Here is a 24,022-nt window from a genome sequence, read left to right as displayed (position 1 = left end):
TAAAAAAAAAAGGCTACCGTGACAGTAGTCTCTCTGAGTGCGATTCAGACTTGAGATAGGACTGTTCCAAAGGGAAACCTGACATCAAAACATCAGAGGTTGTTACTCAGACCTCTGACTGAAAATGAATATCCCATATCTAGCTGCATTTGAGAGGACCTGTCTGAAATGAAGCTGTTGGTCGTGCAACATCATCCCCACTCACTCTGTATTGTATGCTGCCAAATCGAATAACGTATTGTACCTCGGGCTCTGTTATATAAGCTTCACACATTCACACAACACATTTATTTGCAGTGAAGCAGAGCTAATTAATCTCCAACATAACAACACAAAATGAATTTATCTGTCAAAGGGCTACACAGCTGGTTGAAGGTTCTGCTCAGTGGCGAATGACAAGAGGATTGGTCCCATACCGATGTCTCTGTTACACAGCTCCGTCTGATGCTTTTAAAAGAATAATTAGCCAATTTGGGAAATACAATTATTCACTTTGATGCCAAGAGTTAAATGTAAAGACAGCTACCACTGTGACATCTGGGCATGAACTGTGAGCTACAGCAGGGATGCCCCCCCCCCCCAATTTAAGAGAGTTGAGTGCGGCAGGGTTGATGTATTTTTGCAGGCTAACCCAGAAGTTCCCTTTCCTAAAACCTAATGGTACTTTTTGAATTGGATTTTGGATTATTGTAGAAAACATCCCATTGTAGAAAAAATTATTGTAGAAAAATAAGATGTGTGGCAAACAAAAGATAATGATAATCTTCACAGATGAACACCACCTTTTCTGATGTTTGTGCAGGGTAAATGAAATGACCACAAGTAAAAAGCTAACGCTAGTCTACGAGCGCTTTACACCACAGTCGCATGACTTCAGCGTCACCAATATAAAGCATCTTACTACGCTATAGCATACACACTGTAGTATAAACTGGTCGATCTGTTGTAAAGTTAGAATAGAGCAACTAAAGTCCGTCTGTAAAGACAGATTAGAGAGCAGATGAGTCTCCACATTCAGTCTGTTGAAATGATGTCCATGCTAGGGGATGGCGGATCGATCCAAATATCGATAGTATCGATACCAAGGTGAGTATTGGTATCGGATTGATACTAGCGCAATGAGATCGATATTTTTGTTGTAGTTTCTCTTCTATAAGTTCAGCAATTCACTTGTATTTCTTCACAGAGTTTGTGTGATCGCAGCATCCCTCTCAGTCCTTATGCACAGCGCTCCTCTCCACCTATCTCACTCCGCTCACTCAGGTTCACTCTGAAGTATGAATATGGCAGAATATAATAACCCTTTTGTGTATCTGTTGGAGGAACATTAGTATTCCTATTTAGACTTCATGCAGATAGGTTATAGATTTAATAATATTAAATATTATTTTCTTATTTGGCTAAAATCTTTGTCCTGTGTTTTATTATTATTATCATCTTGATCAGCTAATTAAAGGCAAAAGTACAAAATCATTCAATGATCAGGCATTACTGGCCCTGTAATTACTTGGTGTCGGACCGGTACCGAAATTTGCAGCCCACCCCTAGTCCATGCAAGCCTCCATTTCACCACCGACTATTCGAGACACGTAATTGCTTTGTAATTTTAAAGTGGCGTGTTTATTAGTTTACTATTTGTCGTAGAACAAAACATGACAATCTTGAACTGAAAAACACATGACAAAAACCCAATGGACTTTGCGACAAGGTAACTGGATGTGCAAAAATGCTACTTATTTCTGGGTTTTAGGACTCAAAGATGCTGATTTAAATTCAACTTCAACTTTAACACATGCGGTACAGTTGTAAGCCAGCCCTGCTTTCTCTCCCTGATGTGCACATGCCCCTGTCCATGAACGGGTTATTCTTTAAAAGTAGATTGTTTTCAGATTCAAACTGGTAATGGGGAGAAATTATGAGAAAAACTCCTCTGGTTTCATATTTTACTTACCTCGCACAAAAGGAGATTTTGGCTGATATCTCAGAGATGAAAGTTCAGACCCCCCTGATTTTTTTTAAAAGGCACTAAGATGACAGGTATATATAATTGCATGTGTGATCAGGTCACTGGAAACAGGCCATATCTGAAAAAATATGGGTGTTAGAATTGTGGTGATGTTACAATTGTGCCTCTTTTCCCGTATAATGTATTAATTATTGTGCACTTGTAAGAGCTTTATCTTTCTGAGAGCTAGAGATAATGTTAGTGCCGAATCAGATAATTTACCAGTGACCATAATTCTTCTATGTAAATGAAACCAGCCAGAGAAGAAAACACTTACCAAGAGGTCTAATTGCAGTTTGATTCCCTTCAAAGAGGCAAATGTTATGTATCTGCCCTCAGGCAGTGAAAGCAACAGACCCCAAGCGCTCGAGTCTAAAAGCATTTCAGATAATTTCCAGTTTTACAGGATTTTGTCTTATAATTGCAAATACAGCACTTCATTTCCTTTGACTTGAGTGCCTTGTACTTTGAATGTGACGCATTAAAAACCTATTTACCCAAACTGTTGTCAAGTTGGAACCCATCAAAGCAGCCTAAGTGCATGACAGTGCAAATTGGATTTAGATATGTTTATTCTGCCACAAGGTGATGTTTAGTCTGTCAACTCTGAATCGCAGTCACTGCCTTAACTGAACCCTTGAAAAGCATGGAAATATTACACAGAACACTTAAAACTATTATATCTACAATATTTAGGTTTGAAGAAATGGAAAGATGGTTTTGGTGAGGAGTGTATGGTGCAAATGGACATCATTTGAATAAAAACCCAACTCAAATGGATTTGTGCGTTGCGTCATGAATCCATAGCCTGAGGAACAGCCTCTTTTGAAAAATGTAATAAAGATTATAATGAATATGGTCCCCTGTGGAGAGGCTTTGATTTAACAATTTATTATACACAAGGATGGCTTGAAATTTGCAACAGAGTGCATGCTGCACTATCTGCACATAGAACCTCCTAAATTGGTTTATCTGTGGTTTGGTTTGTGTTTTTATTCCCCACATCCTTCATGAATAATAAATTAATTTCCAGTTTCCAGTCATGATGTTGGCTCAGTGCACTAAACATTTGATGAATACTGACAGGGCTTCAATGAAATGTTAAAGTTTGGAGTAGGTCATTGAAGAAGCCTGCTCAGTCAGTTCTCCTGTTCACGGTTGCAAACACTTAAGGAAAAACAGACCTTGAACTAAATTCACCTCATGGCTGGAATGACTTTAGAGTAGGTACAGAGAGCAGCAGGGACGGCGTTTCTTTGTCTGATAGCCTGGGAGTTAGCATCGCTCGTGTTAACAGCCTATGGGATGTTTCAAGTTTATTTTGGATTACTACAGGAAATGAGGTCTGTGGAAAACACAAAAGTGTTTATCAGAGTTAAAGTTCATCAGACTTAAATGTTGGCTCAGCAAGAAAATCTTCACAAGCTAACACCACTTTTATCATTTTTGTAGCATAAATGCAATCACCAGACGTAAAAAGCTAACGTCAGGCTAACGAACTAACTAGCAATCGCATATGACTTCAGTGTCACACGGCTATGGTTCTTACTACACTATATTATAAAAACGTTGCAATAAATTGGTCAACCTACAAGTTGTACAGTTAAGAGTAGAATTATTTGCAACCAGCCTATGTAGCTACTTGTGAGTAGATTAGGCATTTAACAGGAAATCATTACTCAGGACTCATTACTGCTTCAGCCTACATCAGATTTACAGGCGCTGGTAGCACCTCTGTTCGATCCTTTCTGGATTTTGGAGGCTTTATTCTTCTGCAACAGCAGTCAAACTCCTTAATCTAGATAGCGTCCTGTTAGCCAAAACCTACAAGTCTAATGTACTGTAACAATCAAGCCAGCAGAATCTAGCCTGTGAGCAACACTTTCTTAATTAAACAGTCATTTCATCCGTCGTTGAAATGACTATATTAATCAGTGCAGCTTTAATAACACCAGCTCAGACAAATATTCCAGCCGAGCAGCTCCAGACGGACTCCTCAGGTAGTACTGCAGTCAGTGAGTTCGAGATGTACTGTAAAGTTCCTCAAAGTAAATATGTGGGTGGGGAAGGCCGTGAGTAAGACTCCTCATCATCACTTTGAGTTTAATGCAGAGATGTACCGCTAATAGCTGCACAGCACAAGGCACTGGGGAACGTACAAGAGTCTGTACCAGCCATTTTACAGTATTTACCACACAGGGAAGCTCTTTCACGCCCACTCGATTCCTGAGGCACCGAGCTCAAGTCAGAATTTTATTTTGAGGCCTGTGTTTATGAATTCCTGACCCCGCGTTTAAATTAGATACAAAGTTTAAATACGTTTATGTCGGTGAGAGCTCCTGCAGTTGACTGCTGAGTTCTGGAGGTGTTCTCTGTTCTCATCTATATAGAGACTGCACAGTAGGTAAGACGTTTATACAGCATTGCGTGTCTGATGCAGGTTGCCTCATTATTTCATGGTTTTGGTTTGCAGATTGGAACAGTCCAGCAACTCCGCATTTAAAAATCCATCTTTTTTTTTTTTTTACCCCCTTGGCTGGTACTTGGCTGTTATCTGCGGACTGCCTCCTCTCTGTACCAGCGGAGAGCTTGATGTGAGAGCCCAGCACATTACGATTTATGTGCTTACTATTTAGATATGCTCAAAGCCCAAAGAAGGACCACGGCCGCTGGGGCTTATTCTTCCTCTGACAACTGATGTCTGCCAGAGCTGCGCCGCTGATGGAAGCAACGGTGGATGTCTGCACGACTGACACGGACGTCTCTGTCAAACAAAACATGACGCACGAGTCTCTCCGTGTCCTCTTTATTGGGTGACAATGCCACTTAAGATTCTCAACAAAACTTTGTGTTCAAAACAGCTGTAACAGGTGCTGATGGATGTTATTAGCTATTGAGGCGGACAACAGGGAGCTAAATAGAAAAACAGAAAAAAAAAAGAACTACAATCTAACAGATGTAACATAGTAAAAATGGCATCAGAAACAAGGGAAATAATATGTTTGGTACATTAACAGACTCGGTGTGGGTTTCATAGAAAAGACTTGGAATGTTGGCGGTTTGTATGGGATAATACCTTCACAAGATAATAAAATGAATTAACCAAATGGTACAAAACACAAGGTAAAAAATAGTAAAATCAGATACATGGATTTGATTGATAGATCAGGTGGAACACTGAGGTCTCAGCACAAGCTGTCAGGTATCTCACTCTTTCCTTACAACGCCGTCAGTCCCACTACTGCCTGAGTGAACAACACGCACACACGATCTTACAGTGGCATATCAAAAGGATAACAGAATAAATAGGTTGACTAAACTGCTGTGTACACAAAAGTGCACACCCACCGCTAAGAAACCAACAAGCTACCCCCACCATATCTTTCTTTTTTATACATTTAAGACGGAGGAAAGAAATATTCAGAGAAAACTCCAGCCCCGTCCCACTGGAACATTTCTTGAGGTTTGGAGGAAGAGGACAGAATCAGGTCTCAGGTACACAGTTCACTGAAGGGCTGACAGTCGTACACCTCCTGGTTTGGCATATCTCCCCTCCTCAGAGACCAAAATTACAAAACAACAACAACCAAAGAAAAAAGACCTTCGCTGATCTCATCTGGCTGCTTCCCCCTGAACAGGAAATTAATCTTCTTTTGACAAAATGGTGATGAGTACAACCTGCCCAAAGCAGCACTGGCACACGGTGATGAAAAGTCATGAGCAGGGATGTGAAGGGACGTTACTGGAACGGCAAGCTTGATAATAAACGGCCGGGCGGCATTACCCACAGCCAATGCGATGGGGAAGTGAAGATGGGATTTTGCAGAGCACGTTCAGGAGCATCAGTCTGTAAAAAACATAAAGTGAACCTCTCAGAGAGGATCATTCAGGCTCATTACAACTCATGCGTTTGTAATTCAATAATAACAACCTCATCAAATTAATTTTCTGAGTTGCTGCCTTTCCACATCTCATCAGTTAGCTTTGTGTGCGTAATTATTATGCAGAAATGACAGCCAAAATTGCAAATAGGGAGGGGACAAAAAAGATTATTACCACAGATTGCAATAAAAACTCAGAATACGTTGATAATGGGGAATTGCTATTAAAAGGATAATCACTAGCTAGCTGACGTATGGTCCTATACAGATTTCCAGATCTTTCATCTATCACCAAAACCTGCCACCATGGCTGAAAGATTGGCTTCGCATAAACAGTTAAATCAGATGTGTGGAAATGACCCCAATGATTCCAAATAAGGACCGACATACTACAGAATGAGGTTGTTTCTTAAAAAAATGTAAGCTACGGTCATTCCTGTATGTTTTAGTGCCATTTTAACAGTTTGAAGCATATTGTGATGACTATGAGGATAATATCCTGAATCACAATGATTTTAGCCAGCACAACCGTAGCATGACATTTTTGTATTGTCCCCTGCCTGATTGCAAAGTAAAGCTGCACCCAGCTCACAGTGTTCAAACTGTAATTCTCAGCAGCCGAGTGGGAAAAAAGATTCAAGTTGTGACTCTGAGTCAGACTTATTGAAAAACCTTGACAGCTATTACATTATCTCCCATTAGGCGAAAAAGAACGCCAGAAGTGTCAATAAGCTGGCGGCTAAATGACAACAAAAGTAGCTCATTCAGGCTATTCAAATGGTGTGACCACAAGGCTTGAAATTCACACAGAAAATGTGTAAAGATTCCCAAGTCAGATAATGGTTTTTCTGGTCCTCCAATTCTGCCGACGTTGCCTGAATGGAGCATTCATTTATAATAAGCCTAATTGATCATTTAAAGGTGCAATATGTAGGAATTCTGGTTGAAAATAAAAACAATTCAATATAAAATTTTCAACAGAATGCGAAGGAATGACAGTTTTCATTCTATGATGTGTATGTATTGTGTTGAAAAGCATGTTTAGCATGCTAACCAGCTAGCCCTGGCCCTTCACGGTCCAAACCTGTTCTAGCAGTGTACATGCCAACTGGTGCTCTGAGCCCCCAGTCCAGACAGCTAACAGCAGCTATAGTTAGCAGCAGTTAGTCTGGTGATGTGCTGCTCCCTGTTTGTTTTGAGCAGAAATTCAACAGGTGGCCAATTCTTACATATTGCACCTTTAAAAACGTGCCGGCATTGGCCTTTTTTTTTTTTCAATCCAATGCAGCCTGTACACTTGTCACGATATTTCATGACTTCAAGCAATTCTGGCTTCAGACAGATGAAAGCCATTTTGTTTCCTTCATCTCGATTTTCTCAGCACTATGTCAGCTTCAATGCCACTGGTGACGCTCTTAACTGTTTGTTTTTCAAAGCGGATGCATCTCCACCTCATCTCCAAGCCTTTGGAATTTGTCTTCTTTTGGTAAAGTGTGATTGCCTCCAGTTTCCTCGATCATCCCACAAGACTGTGCCTCTGATGCACAGCACGAGGCAACCATCTGCCCGACGAGCGGTAAACTGACGGCATATCTCCACTGAGTTGGGAAAAACTACAAAATAAAAAATGCCATTTTGTACATTCAGCAATGTATTAGGATTATTTTTTTCTTTTTGATTGAATCATACATTTCTATTGCTGGTAAGCCATGTTCCAATGTGTGTTTTAAGGCAGAGGGTCCATGCAACAATCATCAGCCAATGTGGACGACAACAGCTGGTCCACATTTCCTTGAGCACAGATTTCAGTGCATACACCTGCAGTTTATAGACTGTATATATTCATGTTTGTGCACAATATTCTCCACATGCACAGGTTGATTGAAGTATATACTCTGAGAAGTCTGCATTCCGAGACAAGCACACTGTCGCATTGAGAACAAGTCAGTAGCATAAATAAAACAAAAAGGTCGAGCTTGTTTGTATCCAAGTGTCCTTCAGGTATCGCTGCAGACACCAACACCACAAAGTGTCTGTGTATATTCATGCCTTATTTATGGGTTTGTATGTGTCTGTATGTATACTTGAAGGTGAGGGTGAGCAGCCTGCATCATCTCAAGGTGCTTTGGTACTCGTGTATGTTTATACGTGTCCACAGCGCCTCGAAAAAGTGCTTCCTCACGGGTGTTTTTTAAGTGATGACATGTTCTCGGAGAGCTCGCAGAGGCTTTCAGAGGGCTTTGGCACTGGTGGTGTGGGAGACGGTGTGGGACACAGGCTTCTGTGGGTAGCGGCTGTAGTAGTAAACCTGGAACAGGATGGCGAAGTCCACCAAGACCTGCAGCAGCCCACACGTCCAGAACTGCACAGGAGCCTGGGTGAGCAGGAAGTAGCCCGTTTTAAAGGTGTCACCGCTGGTCCACATCAGAACCATCTTGATACTGTAGGGAAAGGAGGGATAATGATTAAAGGAGAAGTCTGATGAGATTTTATTAGAACTAGTAAATAAAAACAGAAATTGTTCAAACTCAATGCTATCATTAAAAATGTGATTATGAGAATCAGAATGATCAAACAACACTTTTCATGTTTTTATAGCATTATGCAAATTTTGTTTATTCAAGATGTCCCCGTTCAAACATGTTTTTATTTTAGAAATCAGGTCAGAAAATCAGAAATTCTTTACTGATCCCTGATCAGTTATGGTTACAGTCACTCCTTTTAGAATAGGGATCAGACTATAGGAAGATAACTTAACATAAAATATACAGGTACTTAACTATAAAAACAAAACAAAAAAAACAGCAAAAATATCTGTATTAAACTATATTGTGTGACAAATATATATACTTTATACATTTACATTTAAAATAGAATTGCTGCTAGAAATAGAATTGTAAGATATGTGCCTAGTACTACACTATAACTACAGTGTACATAATTTTGACTAATATTGCATTGTGTAATAGTTTACAGTTGTATTTGGTATTTTCTTAGTGATACTTTTAATTCATGTCCCTATTCATGATGACACTAGTTTTCAACAGTGGCTTCCCCCCACCATTCAGTCAAATTAACGTCTCCTGATTCCGTTATGCTAGCTTGCTCGACAACTTCTGGAAAATGTAAGCTAATTTACTCCTATTAGTCAAAGCAACAACAATGTCCAAGTTAGCTTACGTTAGCTGCTGGTGTTGCTCACCCTCCACAAGCTTATGACTTGACAGCTATGCTAGTTAGCTGGCTAGGTAGTGTTGTGGCAACTGAAAATCAGTCGCTGGTCTATTGCAGATGAGAGTTGGTCAAAACACCAAGTTTGACACAATATTTACTTTCTAGTTTAGAAGTTCTTTATTAATTGCAAGCAAGAGTCACTCATCAGCAGTGCATAGGTGACGACTGAAGAGTCTCTTGTCGTCTTTTCTTTTTGAGTTCATATGTAAAAACAATATATCAACATAATAAGGGTCATTTGAGAATTTCCCTCACAGTAGATAGCACGTGTAGTCCAACTTTACACTCTCCACTAAAATGAGAGTACTAAGCACTGTCTATAGAGTACAGTGTGCTCTTTCTGTAGAAATTAATGAACGGGGCAACTGCCAGAAAACGATGCGAGACACAAAACTGTAACCATAACAAAATAAATCAGTTTCAAGCTAACAGTAAGCTAAACAGAGCCACACAGCTCGCAATTTTACTACTAAATTATACTAAAATGATGGTTTGTCTGTTTTTGTCCAGTCCACATATGTTTCGCAGATGATTTATTCATTTAAATAAGTTATTCAACATAATTTACTAGTGTGATTATTTAACTTCATAACCAACACTTTAATTCATTTCCACTTGGCCCCAGCACCTTGTCACCATAACTTGCTTGACAATAACATTAATGCATCTTGTAAACATTTCCACCTGGTTATTTTTGCTCTGTCTAAATTCAATTTGGCCACCAAGGGCACATATTAAATGATGGTAGGAAAGGGCGCAGACATACGCGATATCAATCCAGACAAGGGAAAAACAAATTTGGCACAATAACAACCAGAGGAAATTGAAATAGTTAATGTTCTCAGGGCGCAGGCTTCTCATCAACTCCACATCCTGTGGCACATTTACACGCTGAGCTGGCTCCTCATAGGTCGCTCATGGGACAATCCAGGGGATGAGTAACAGTTAAATAAAAGAGTTATTGTGTGAGAAGAGACTGGAGAAAAGCGGCGATGTGATTTGAGAAGGCAGAGTTACTTGAGGTGTAAGCTTTGTCCTCTCGCTGCCGCTGGAAAGCACTGTGAACTCAACTAATGAGATGGAAAAGGAAGTCTAATAAGAGAAGAGGAAACAAAGGGAAAAGACCCAAGCCCCGGGCTTCAAAAACACAACTTCATGTACATGTCCATGCAAAAATAGACCAGAATATAGTAAACAACTGCACTGAGGAAAGCTGGGGACATCAGCTTTTTAAGACCCCATTAACAGCACTGCGTTTTGCTGTACCTCTGCAGAGCTCACTTCTTCTCGACTCTGTTTTGTTCATAAACTTTGTATTTCTTTTGCTTGAGGCAGAGATATGTGTAGGCAATGCTGGCAAAGACAGGACTGAGCCAGCACTGTGTCTACAATGCACCGGTGTGCACACATAAATAAACACACAAGTCCCTTCAGCAACCTGCCTACAACAATAGGAACACATGCTGAGACACTTGAAATCCTTTCACTCATGCTTGCCGGTTTGCATGGTCAGCACTATTTGAATAAGCTTTGCAGGATATTTTCTTTTTGTCCCGGAGCCAACTTCTACTGAATCTAAAGGGTTGGTTTATCCCCACTGTTGTCTACCCATGCAAGATAGTTTTGGTTTTATTTGTCCTCATTTCAAAGTGGCTGTCTCTCAGATTTTATGCCTCCACTCAAATCCAATGAATGTTGGTTAGCAGGAGTGCTGTCATCAAAAGCCTGGTGTTGGACCTGCAGTACAGTTTTTTCTCTCTCGTGCATCAGCACCTCACCGTAACTGACTGGACTGTTTGCTTCTATTTTTTCCAACTGTGAAGGAAATGTACAATAATGTCACAGATCACGCCTCATTTGCAATCACTGTAGTAAAAGTAGAGTCAAAAACTCAGATATTGATATATAGGCTAAAATAGGCAGAAAACATACATAATTACACATTTCTTGCAGTGAGCCCTAAAATCTGGTTTTCAAACACTTGTGACAAAGATACATATGTGATGAAGGCAGGATATTTTACAGTTTTTTTTACCAAAATATCTGGTAGAGGCCATTATCGATCAATAGGTCAAGCTTTAGTTACTTGATCAATTTAAAAAAAGTTTTTACAAACCTTCAAAACTATAGCACTCCTTTAGATTGATAACAGGCCCCAATGGCGCGCTAACAAAAAGCTTGAGTGCTGAAAAGCGTGTTGGGTTACTATGACAACTGGCAACTGTTAAATGTTGTCATCAGTCTTAGCTGTAGCATAAAATATCTGCAAATGGCAACGACTTTGTTAAGTTTAAGGAAATGTTGTGGTTATGGAAAGTAAACTACGGTTAAGCTATAGTTAGGGTGAGGCAACTTAAACACTGTAAAGGTTAGGTATGTTAATAATTAATAAAACTACAAACACTGGTTGCATGTCTGTGATGGGAGGGAAGCTCCAGTTTCATGAAGTCAGACATGCTGGATGCTTATCACTCACCCTTATATTTTGCTCAGACCACATACAGGCCACATTAATTCCTGCACTGGCAATGGATGCAAAATTATGAGGTAGACAATCGTCCAATATGAATGGATTTCTGTACTGGGCCGGACTGAATTGGAGCAAATCCATGCTGTCGTGATCCACAGTCTACTACTGTTGTTACAGCAGCTGTAACTCTCGCTGGATGGCCTGACTGAAAACATTTCCAGGCGACTACGTTCTCACTGTTTCAAGTCACTCGCACCATCTCTTATGAGATCTTGGTTGTCTCAGACTGTTTCTTTTAACTGGATGGAGGATTTTACTCATGGGGTGTCTGGATCTTAAGGGTGTCACTGCATCCTAATCTGGCCGTTCAACAGTGAAGATAACAACTCCCATTATCCAATACTCTCTAGCTGCATGCCATCAAACACGGTCTTTGGGTATTGTTTTGATTGAGAAACCCCTCATTGAAGAAAATTACATCCTTTGACAAAACAGTCAATCAAATCTTAATCTAAACAGTCAACCCCCCGCCCCCTCTGTCTCCAGCTGGCTACCATTTGCTGGGAATTGTACGCACAAACAATGGTTTTCAATTCATTAGAGAAAGATCAATTCCGGCTGTAATCTCAAAACTCGACAATTAACCCATGGCGGGGTCAAGTGTTGTCAATCAATATAACTGGATCTAGTCACATCCTGTGTGGATCCTCTGATGGAACATGCCGAGATAAACCTGTCAGAGAACAAGTCCTGCAGCAGGTGAAACGTGATGGTGTGACGCTTATCAAACAGGATGAGTCTTTGTGTTAGCATATTGCCTTGCCTTTCTGTAAGCCTCTTAACAGATGTAAAGGATGGATGAGAGGTAATCTAGTATCCCTCCTCCGTCCCCAGCAGAGCAGAGTGTAACCCCAACATGTTGTGCCTCGTCGGGGGCAAAGCTCTGCAGCCAAATCGCTTCATGTATTATTCATGCCTTCAGCTTCACCTCAGCCCTTTTTTTTCGTTTGTAAGGCCAATTTGTGCAAACCTTGCTATTTTTCCTCATATTGCCGTCTCTCCTTCTACCTGCTCTTTCCCTGCAGCATCCCTGAATGTCCCTTCTGGCTTCCACATACTTTTTCGTTTTTTTCATAAGCCCACTCTCTACAGCACTTCTCCCTTCCTCCATTCATCTTCCCACCTCCTTCCACCGGCGCCTTCGCCTCTCTATACCTGTTTGCATTCGCCTCCCCCCCCTTTGCCTTCCGCCCTCACACTCTGCTTTCTCGGTAAGGAGCTTGTTAGTTCTGTGGGAAGAGACCCTCCCTCCACAGCCCTCACTCCCTCTCCTCCCCCGTGCTCCTCGCTGGCTGCTGTCTGAGTGATGACGATATGTACCTGCAGGTAATGATGAGAGAGGCAGGAGTGGCGTTTGATCAATGCCTCCGCTGGTCCGCTAATAAGAGGTAACATGGAGAGAGCCGGGGAAACAGGGTGCGAACATGCCCGGCTACTTATTTGTCACTTTATCTGAGTGATATACAGAGGCAAGGAGAGAGAGAGCACAATAAGCTCCCGGTAGGTGTACTGTGTAGCAGAAATGCCTTTGAATTTGTATCGCTCATAATTCAGAAAAGACTGACTGAAAGTTAAAGCACAAACTGATTTATTTACAGGCTATTTTAAGCCAAGATGAGTGAATTGGCAGCTACAGGCATTTTGGAACAGTTTCAGGGTTAAAAAGAAAAAAAGACTTTGACGGAATAATATTGACAGGCGAGGAGAAGTGGAGCTGTGGTGGGCGACAAACTTTCCACAGTACAAGAACAGGACTGCGTTGTATCGCTAGTCGTGAATCCTTTATGAAGTTTGTGCATAAAGTTCTTAATAACTACTTGTACGTTTTCCAATTGCCTGAAATATCTGCAGCATAGTCCAATCAAAAGCAACCAGCTATGTAAATGGCTATAATTGTAACCACTATGAAATCAGTTTTGAACCATTTAAGACATTTTTCTTGTTTTCCCTCTCTTCTTTTATTTATCGTATGCTTTATAAATGTGGGCATTGCTTCGTTTTGTTGGTGATTAAAGGAGACTTTTTTAGTTTTCAGTAGGCTGCTCAGATATTTTTGAATGAGTCAGAAATATCTGGTTATGTTCATCTAGCTGACGCTATGTTGTAATTTTGATTGATGTAACATTATATTCTAATATACATAATTACGTTTTACAATATAATACTTTAAATTCTGTGGCATATTTTGTTATTTTTTCCTCCACCAAGGAGGTTATTCCCCCGGGTCCCTTCATTGGTTGGTTTGTCAGTGCAGTGGGATAAAACAAATGCTACAAAACGGATTACCACAAAACTTGGATGGACCCCATTAAGTTTTGGTAAGGTGCGGAATAAAGGGACAGATTCAGATCAAGTTTTTTGTGGATATTTCTTTTTAAATAATGCATGGATCTTGATGAAAAAAGGTGTATTTCAGGCTTATTTTATGGGTCTGGTATCTGAGAGTGAGTACTATCTGATGCAGATCCTATCAGTTGTGGATGGTTAAAAATGTTTTGTCAAAATTTTGAGTAACACTTTGAGTCATACAGGGTTCAGTGATTCAGATTGGGCTTGATTGAATTAAATGAAAATTTCTGGCCTTGGTGGAGGTACGCACTGTACTATCTGCTATTCCAATTTCATTCTTTCCTTTTCTTTAAAAACATCAACCAAGTGCAATTTTTAGAAATACCTCGGACGACTTACTTTTCTTGCTCGTTCATACATTTAAAAATGTATTTTGAAATGCATAAGCCAAATACCCTGTAGGTGGAGTTTCTTTTTAATATCATCACCTTGCCAAATGTTGTTTGTTAGTTAATGATGTGGATAAAATTCCAATAAAAAAAAAAACACTTTACACTTAACTACAACTTCTCTGCAAATGTGGGTATTACTTCATTTGTCTGTGAATACAGAAGATAGTTGTATTTGTTAGTATTCATGCAGTTTTAATGAATAGAAAAATCTATTTATGCGAATATAGCTCATGCTGTTTAGTCACTGAGACTAACATTATGAGGAGATTGCTTATGATAATTTAAATTGTATTAAAATTTATTTACAAATGGGTCAAATCTATATCTAATTTATATTTATTTATATCTATTTCTTATTTATACTATCTATATATATATATTGTTATTATTTTTTTTTCTTATTTAAATGTTATTTAGTGGTTGCAATTTCATTTACCTGCTGCTGTGCTTGTATAATTGTATGTGATAACTAAACCTTTGAATCTTGAATCTGAAACCTTTTGTTGGTGGTTGGTTGATTTAGCTACAGTAGAGAACAGCTACACCTATGCAGTTATTTTGCGAAATGTACTGTTCACATAGATATACAGCTGGAACTACCACGCAAGTTGGGGGTCAGTCGCTGCGGCTGCAAGTGAAACAGGAGCCACTCAGACTGGAAAAAGCTTAAGAGCCATAATCTCATTTGAGGGAGCCGAACCCATTTGCTGTTAACGTATCACTTTATTAGGGGTTACTTTTACATGTATGGTCACATCTTAGCAAACTGACTTAGCGAGGTCCGTAATCTCCTCTGCTTTAATTTTTCTTAAATCTTGTCCTCTCTGCAGCTCCTCTCTTAGGATTCAGCACTGAGTCAGCTCGCCTGTAAACTACTTCACCACGGCAGTGAGCACATACAAGAGGTAAAGCAGACTAGCGCTGAATCATCATGCACTTACTAAAACTGGGAGGTATAACTGGGGGAATTACTATGGCGCTGAAAGCAAAGTCATTTGGGAGAGAAAACATTGACGGGAAGAAGAACAAATCTTTGTATCCAGAATGACAGCCTACACCGTCTGTTTCACGGAATAATGTCAGGAAGGTTACAGCCTCGTCATCCTTCCACGCATTCAATGTTTTTGTCTGCAGCTATTTTTGTTTGCGATATTTCTATGTTTTCACCCTTATTTTAGGTGACGCCATTCAGGTATTTTTGCCCACATTGTAAATGGGAATAAAAACCAAGGACATTACATAAAACCTTTACGCAGTGTTGGGTGAAGAGCTATATCCATTCCTATGAAAGCGGCTCAGCACATAAAGCCAGAATGCCTCGACTTCCCAGCTATGTATATACCCGGATCTTCCATTTGTGGGGCTCAGAGCGTGCGCACCAGAGACCTCCGCCGACCGAGATGGCTAACTTCCAGTTTAGTGCCCAGTTAGTGTCAACAGAGATAAAATAATTAAATTGCGTGGCTCTTCTAGGCTTTCCAAATTTCACTGGATCAAATGGATCAAATTGTGACAGTGAAACATTACAAGTGAGTATTTAAAGACACGTGAAACAAAAAGGTTCCAACGTGCTTTAAAAGAAAAATAAAGTGGAAAACTGCATTGTGAGAGGTTCCCCAGTCTACAGCAATACTGAAGGAAAACTGTCTATCACTGTATAAATATTTGCAAGAGAGAAAATATTTAGACTCGCCATGCCTTCGCTCAAACTCATCATTTAATTTTCTTCAAATATTGAGGGTCTGCGCTGGGAGAGTGTAATCATTTTGAGGACGGGGCACTTGGGGTAGCGCTTGCCAATAAGTTCACAATAAACAAGTAACTTGATATTAGTTTTGTTTTGTAAGTACGCGCCACTTTTCAAACTTAATTTAGCAGTTCTTTGTGTTTCTTGCCAATATCATCAGTATTGTCTGTTGCCTTCACTAAGTTTTGTTTAATTTGTTTTATGCGAAGAAAACACGGCACACAGAACAAAAGACGGACTACCATTGGTTAGCCTCTGCAGGATTCTCCCCCAGAAGAGAGGAAACATTTGCTTCCACGCTGATCAGTGCCCTGACTGATGTGCGCAGACGGTGGGTGGATGTGTTGGACAGATGCTCTTAAGGTTCTCCGGCTGCAGTGACCCGCTGCAGGGAGCCCCCGAGCTGCTCTGTTCTACAGCCACGCAAACGCACAGCAGCACCGCGCACCCGGCCACAGGGGTGACAGCCCGGCAGCACCAGTTGTCAATACAGATCCATCCCAGTACGTGGCTCTGCGTGTGTGTGTGTGTGTGTGTGTGTGGACAGCAGCCTGCAGGCTAAATAAGGCTCTGGCACTTTTATCTAGCATACTGGGATGCAGCTCAAGACCACAAGCCTTATAAGGCTGCAGTTGGCTGTCTGGATGTCCCACCTCGCTGTTTTTTTGTCTGTGTTTGTCTGTGTGTTGTATTTTATTTGTTTTATGGCAGGCTGTGAAGTATCAGCATGCAGCTCTGACTCCCAAATCTTGGGACCATCTAAAAATAGCAGTAGCCTGAAAACGTTTAACTTCAAACCCCCCCCCACTCCACCACCCATCCTCCAAACACAGCGCTCTCACACCTTTCATCTGGCCTAACGTCCACCCCATAAAATATCTGTGTGTTTTAAAGTATTTACAGTAGCACTGGCAGAGGTATTTTCACTTGGTTCCAAATCCAGTTCCAACTAGTTCAAAAGATTCAAGAGGATTTCAATCACACTGAAGAAAAAAAATAACAAATGAACAAACCAAAAAAAAAAAAAAAAAAAGAAATTAAACATTAAGCCGGCATTAGGGGACTAGTTTCACGTTCAAATCAAACGCTAGAAAACGTATTAAAAAGTAAAGTTAATGTCGGCCGCAAATTGCAGAACTAATTATGGGAAGCAAACAAGCCTTCCCCCCTAAAGACTTCCACGCTGCATTTCATATCAATCCTGAATTTATGATTGTCGGATATTTCTCTTTTCATTGCATTGACCCCTGTCCTTTAAAAAGGTCGCACTCTGCCTCTTTCTCCATTTCTCTGGGGTTTGAATAAGCTGTAATATGAGTGGTCTGGGCATCTGCCAGTCACTATATGTGAGCTGTTCAGCCTTGATAACTGCATCAGAGTGCAGTGTAATAACCAGAGTCTGGAGACGGGCAGGGCCCCCGGGTAGATGCGCAAAAAAAGCGAGGAACTGAATTGCTTTATGGCACAAAATAGGGAGCAGAGCTTTTTCGGGCCAGATATTGAAGAAATTTTCGCTCAGCTTTGTGCAGTAGCAACTAGTGAAAGAAGCGAAGAGACAATAAATGAAATCAAACATGGTTATGGCAAACAGAGTACAAGCGGAGACTGAGGAGGAGGACTGTTACTTTCACAACATCCTCTGTAAATATCAACAGTGTGAAAAAGGCCAGCGTTTTCGTTGGCTTCAGCAATTATTGGAAGATATCATATTTAATAGTACTATGATGTTGTTGAACGGTGCATATACTGTAGCTGATATGTTTGTGGCGAAACATAAAGTGTTACGTTTGAGCATTCCGTCACCCACACACAATTTTCCTGTCAATCTTTGTATTCTCCGCACGCTAAGTTGACGTGCATAGAGCTGTAGTGAGTGCAACACTCGCCTTCTGTGGTGTCTTTTTAAGACTTTTCAAAAGTAAAACCAGTAAAAAGTGAAAGAAACTGATCAATCAGTGTGTTTTTCTACTTTATTAAGGGTTACAAACGTTTATATTCTGCTAACTAGCTCACTAAGATTACTTTGCCAACACAAACATACTGTAACTGCATTACTTTACAGGGTTACAGGTATCGAAGAAAAACCCTGGTTCAGGACTGAAACGTTCACTGTGCAGTTTTTCCCGGGTGTGGAACCTGGTCCTGGAGACACTATATCAGAGTTTAGGCTAACGTTAGCGGCTCTGTCCTGCTCTTTATTTCCTTTGTTAAAATAAAACAGTTTGAAATAGCAAACAAATGGCAATAAGGCATAACTCTTACTTATAGCGCTGGTCCAAGTCTATCACAAGATGAGCACTCAAAACAGTTCTTGCAAAATAATACTGGTCTGATTTGACATTTTTCATCATTGAGCTTATAACTCTAGGACTAACGAGTTGTACACTGGAACAAAATAACAACAGAAAATACAGAAATCATTATTCTGTATTGTTTTTCGTCATACATGATATATATTTCGATATTTTGCAACCACCTAAAAAACACTTCCTAAATGCTGGGACGAAAAAAATCAAATCAAATCATGATATTTGATTTTGTCGGCCAAATATCACAATATTTGATTTCCAAATACCTGTCTGTCAATATCGCGTTAATATAATAATATTGCAGCAATAGTTATTGATACTTACATACTTTTAAAGGAACAATTTGGCAAGCTCAGAATATGAAATCACTTTAATGTAATGCAGCCTTTAATATCAGGAGAAGAAGAAATACCATTTTAAAGACTAGTTAGCAAGCTAGCTGAAAATGACGGCTGCACCTCTGTGAATTCATGAAATATTTTGCGAATCGACATCACTTTCACTGTAGACTGCAAGAGTTGAATGAGAGAAGAGAAGAAGAGCGCTGAAAAGAAACCAGGGGTTGAAAAGTAGAGAGCTGGAAGGGACAGGGAATATCATCACGCACACACACACACATAAAATGTATGGGTGGCGTTAATGCAGTCCCCTGAGGTCCCATTATGGTAGCAGAACAGTTGCTGGTGTCAGACAGCATCAGTGAGGTTAACGGAGAACCTGGGGATGAATTAACATCAGGCAAATACCAAATGCCTTCAGCTGTATCCTCATGGGACAAACATGTCCAATGTGGGACTCATCAGCCTCCCACAGAACTCTACCCGTATTTCATTATTAGAAACTGCTCTGCTGCTGCCGGTCTGACAGTGTGTCATGGTGCAGTGCTGGTGTGTATACACACCGAGGACATACTGTATGATTCATTCTCCTGCTCCGACTCCATCCTCTGCCTACTGGGGAGGGTGTGTACTGTGTGGTGGTGAGGTTTTACAGCGCGCCTGAGTACTGGAAGTTTCACTGACACTTGTTAGAAATGTTAAGGCAGTTGGAGACGGGGCACACTGGCTGGGTTATTTACTGGAAGGAGGTCATCGTGTTGTTTTTCCCAACACAGACGAGCTGCACGGGATCTGATTATTTTGCAAGACGGGGAACTCTGCCTGTTTTTGTCTCTAGAAAATGCATGTGTGCACAAACATATATACATTATTTACGTGACCCTTACTTCTGTAGCCTCCACATACCCTCAACACAAAACAAAACTGTTCTAAACCAGCAACTGCAACCAGAAAAGGGATAAAATCTTTAAAAAAAATATATATATATTTTGCTTAAAAAAAAAAAAAATTGTACGCCTTTCCAATTCTTTCCTATCCCTTCACACACGCACACACACACACACACACACGCACGAACATATATACATTATTTACGTCACCCTTACTTCTGTAGCCTCCACATACCCTCAACACAAAACAAAACTGTTCTAAACCAGCAACTTCAACCAGAAAAGGGATAAAATCTTTAAAAAAAAAATATATATATTTTGCTTAAAAAAAAAAAAAAAATTGTACGCCTTTCCAATTCTTTCCTATCCCTTCACACACGCACACGCACGCACGCACACACACACACACACACACACACACACACACACACACACGCACACACACACACACACACACAGGAGAACATTGAACAGAGTGCTGAGGTAAAGTAACCTAGCAACAACTTGCTAGACTCAACAGGTTGTGCAGAGAGGAAGCAGGGAAACAAACAACAAACAGAACTGGAAATGACAATGTCCTCCGCCGTCTATGGCAGCTTTATAGCGGCTGATGGCTGGCGCACAATGAGCTGTGAGACAAAAGAACTGACAGGCAGAACTGACATGCAACTTCACCATTCACACTGTCTGCATATTACAGCATTTTACAATTGCTGTTTTGTAGTTTCAGAGTGTCAATTTGCAAGCAACAAAGTGCTTATTTTTCATAACAGGTTATTTTGTTTCAATACACAAACTGCAGCACATCTACCAATGCATCACAACACTGCATGTGTGTATCAGAGAACCTTAAGCGGGGTTATATTTGAAATTATATGGTAATAATCAAATAACGTGTTCAAAAGTATGCAACATTTAAATGTATTGAATTTAAAAAATGTTTTATTAATGCTAAAGTTTCAAATGATGCAGTAAGAATGTCCCCAAACCAACCAGAGAAGTTTCAGGTTCAGCGATTCAGTTGCGAATTCAGCAAGTCAGCTTGGCTCTTTGCATCAAGAGTTCTGCTCGCTGAAACGTCGTTGTGAATAATCTAACATTCATGATATAATCCACACACAAATATGATCTTGCAAGACAGCTGGATTCACCAGATCAAGTGATCTCTCAAATCCTCTTTGCCAGGCTTCAGCTATGTGCTTGTGGCTGAAGGTTTAGGGGAAGCAGGGGAAGCAATGATAGACACTGATTATCAGTGTCTATCATTGGATAGTTTGATCAATGGATAGATTGTCCAATCACCTGTCGAGTTTTAATTTTTGGCACGTCAGGTCTGCAAAAATACTGTACAGGCTTAAAAACTGCGATCAGATAACGTGCCTTGCATTTCTGTTTGGTGACATGTTTTATCCCTGTAGGTAACTGTTCAAAAAGAAGATGAGATGATACTTCCTTCCGTCGCTGGGTTTCACAGCAGAAAATGGTTGTGTTCTTTCAAAAAATAAAATGAAGTGTAGTGCTTAAGTTTTTTTTTTCAGTACTTCAAAACAGAGAGAAAGTGCTTTATCTATCCTCAGACACGAAGAAATCCATCTCTGACAGGACAAACAAGACAATTTAAGCCTCGACAGTATCTGAAATCAACCATTGCAACCAGAAAAACCATGAAGATGTTGTGGTACATGGGGAACAACAAAAATGATGAAATCTTCCAGACCAAGCAATGTGAGAGTAACTGAGGGTGGACTACTGTAAGCACATACAGTAGACAGTGTGGTAGACAATGAGAGTGGTAGACAAACAAGTGTTGGAAGTACAAAAAAAAAAAAAAAAAAAAAAGAAATTCTAACATAAATAAGGCATGGGACAGAGGGTATGGCAAAGCCCAGCGTGGGAGCTGTCATGGCCAGTTAAGTGGACAGGCAGCCCTGCTGGAGCTCTGTTATCTGTCTGCTGCAGCAAGCCGACCAGCAGAAGGGGGGGTGGTGGGTGGTGGGGGTGATGGGCGGCACTGCTCTGAGGCAGGACACATACTGTGAGGAAGGTTTTCTTATCGGGCCTGTGTGTTTGGTGGACAATCTCAAACTCACAAGTCTTTTCATACATACGTTATCAGATTGATCATTTCAATTAATTTTTTCCCACTTTAACATCCCCCTTTGTCTTATTTCTTTTGCCCTCGATCCAGCTTTTAATCATTCGGTGCTGTTGGCTTCTTTGAGTGTATCAAGTGCGATACAATGAGGGTTTTATGTGAAGCAGCTTCCAGGGCTTGGCTACAGCTCAAAAAGCTTGTACAGTAGCATTGATTATGAAACTGTATATGCTTTCAAATATCTGTTGTACGTCAAGGCCGATAATTGCAGCCTAAGACTTGATGCAAATCAACATTAATGACTCAAAATGATACATTAGCAACAGATACAGCAAGACAAGAGTACCTCATTGTCAAACGGATGCGCGTGGAAACTTCAGAGGGTCAATTAAATCGTCATGTTAGCTTAATAAATAGTTGTCAGGAGCCCTGTCCTTACTTCCTGCTAGACAGGTGCCAGAAATACTTAATAAGCAGGTGTCAGTGTTAACAATCATATGTGAGACGGTATAATCTGGAGCCATTACTCCCAAGTGTGCTGCAGGACACACACCCTCAGAGCTGCCGGTGATGGAGGTGGCACTCATAAATAAAACAATACTCAGGATAACGACATGATCATTAATCAAGGAGGCAACAAGCTTTGTTTTGATTTCCATCTAAATGACTGTTGGTAAATTATACTGAGGGCCCAAATATCAAAGTAGGAGGAAGAGAGAGTGACAGCAAGCATGTTAGTATGGAATTTCGGACGCAGCCTGAGTTTCGTTTTGATCGAAAGTAAACAGAGTTGCGTGCGTAAACCTCTCGTCCAGCAGCTGGGCCTCGCACTGTATTTCGCCGCTCGCAGATCACCTGTTGCGCTTATGCGTTGGGATACGGGGGTTCTACGGTTGAAAAAATGTGGTGCCAAAAGAAAGGGCGGTCTGACGGCGATGTAAAGCGGTGTGAATTTTCTCTATGCAATGCACACTTGGACTGTTATAGATTTTTTTTGGGTGGGCCTTGTTTTAGGTGCTTAAAATTCACTTTGCATCTGGACTCAGTTCACTGCAGTACAAAGCTGAGTGTCTGGGCTGGTGCGGCTCTCTTTTTCCCCAAACTGAGTCTGCACTGATCGGTTATTGCGGAAGGGAACAGAACGACTATAGATATGTACTTTATATGACCCCACTTCAAAAAACACTAATTAGCCCTTTAACAATTTCTCATCATCAGGGTGATATGGCTCACCGGTTCACAAATTCCTGCTCAGTGTTACATGACGTCTGTATATCTCTCTTTCCATCACAGCGACCGTCACCCGCTGCTCCCTTGGGATGTGTTTAATGCAGTTTCAATATATTGGACATTGTGTGATATCTGACCTAAATAAAAATTCTTCTATTCTTCTTCGTAATTTTATGGCTACGAATACGTACATGTGAGGACATGAAAGACAATAGTCAAACCAATCTCCTATCAAAGTGACTGTGAGTGGGTATTAAGTTCAGTATTGCTTTTTTTTTGCCTTTCTGATGAAAAACCAAAATAAAAGATAATAAAAATATTTCAGTGCCCTTGTAGTTTGTTTAATATGGGACTAATACAGAACATCCTGGATGTTCACTTTGCAGAGGTTACACTATATGACTGCAAAATACGCTCACCATGACCTTACTAAAAGCTTTTCTATCTATGTCTAGTGTACCTCCTAAGGCGAAAAGGCCAAAAAAACAATTGTGAGTGCAACAAGGTCGGGTGATCATAATTGAATCTGTACCTCATGCCCTCTGTAGACTTGTTCTGATAATTGCAGTGGAGCTGCGGTGTGCCCAGCATGGCCTCAGTGAAGACGGCCAGGAAGCCCAGGGTCTCCACGAACAGCGCAGAGTCCAGGAGGAGGTAGGTGATGTAGGCCGCCACCAACGTGAAGGCAAGCACGCACTGCAAGTAGTCCACGAAGTGAGTCCACGACCAGAAGTGGCTCCAGTCAAAGTCTGCAGGTGCACAACATAGGGAAACCACAAATGAGTCCACAGAAATGAATGTTTTTTTAACAACTAGCCGCTCAAGGGAGAGCAGTTCCAGCTGGCCAACACTGGCACTGCAACAGAAACATTACATGATGTGCACTGATCCTGGAAAAAGAAAGTCGGTGAGGCAATGCAGTTCTGAAAAAGAGACAGGAAAGCACTTTTTCTCACATCACAGGATAAAGTTTCATTCCAAAGTGAATTTGGGGATTAAACAAACTTGTCCAAAGTTTGTGT

The 24,022-nt window shown here is 40.7% G+C and overlaps 1 protein-coding gene across 3 annotated transcripts in view; it reads right to left on the bottom strand.

Moving 5' to 3' along the window:
- Nucleotides 1-4,795: 4,795 nt before the first annotated feature.
- slc66a2 (solute carrier family 66 member 2) overlaps nt 4,796-24,022 on the bottom strand; it is a 34,364-nt gene continuing 15,137 nt past the window's right edge. For all 3 annotated transcript variants that reach the window (XM_030412704.1, XM_030412706.1, XM_030412705.1), the window contains 2 exons: nt 23,533-23,749; nt 4,796-8,327 (listed from right to left, as the gene is read on the bottom strand). In XM_030412704.1, coding sequence (XP_030268564.1) covers nt 8,117-8,327; nt 23,533-23,749 — 428 coding nt within the window. In that variant the 3' untranslated portion in view covers nt 4,796-8,116. The remainder of the gene's footprint in view (nt 8,328-23,532; nt 23,750-24,022) is intronic.

The sequence above is a fragment of the Sparus aurata genome, chromosome 3 (genome assembly GCF_900880675.1).
Source record: "Sparus aurata chromosome 3, fSpaAur1.1, whole genome shotgun sequence".
NCBI classification, from domain to species: domain Eukaryota; kingdom Metazoa; phylum Chordata; class Actinopteri; order Spariformes; family Sparidae; genus Sparus; species Sparus aurata.
The sequence above is the reverse complement of the archived record's forward strand: the minus strand, read 5'-3'. Positions and strand labels throughout refer to the sequence as shown.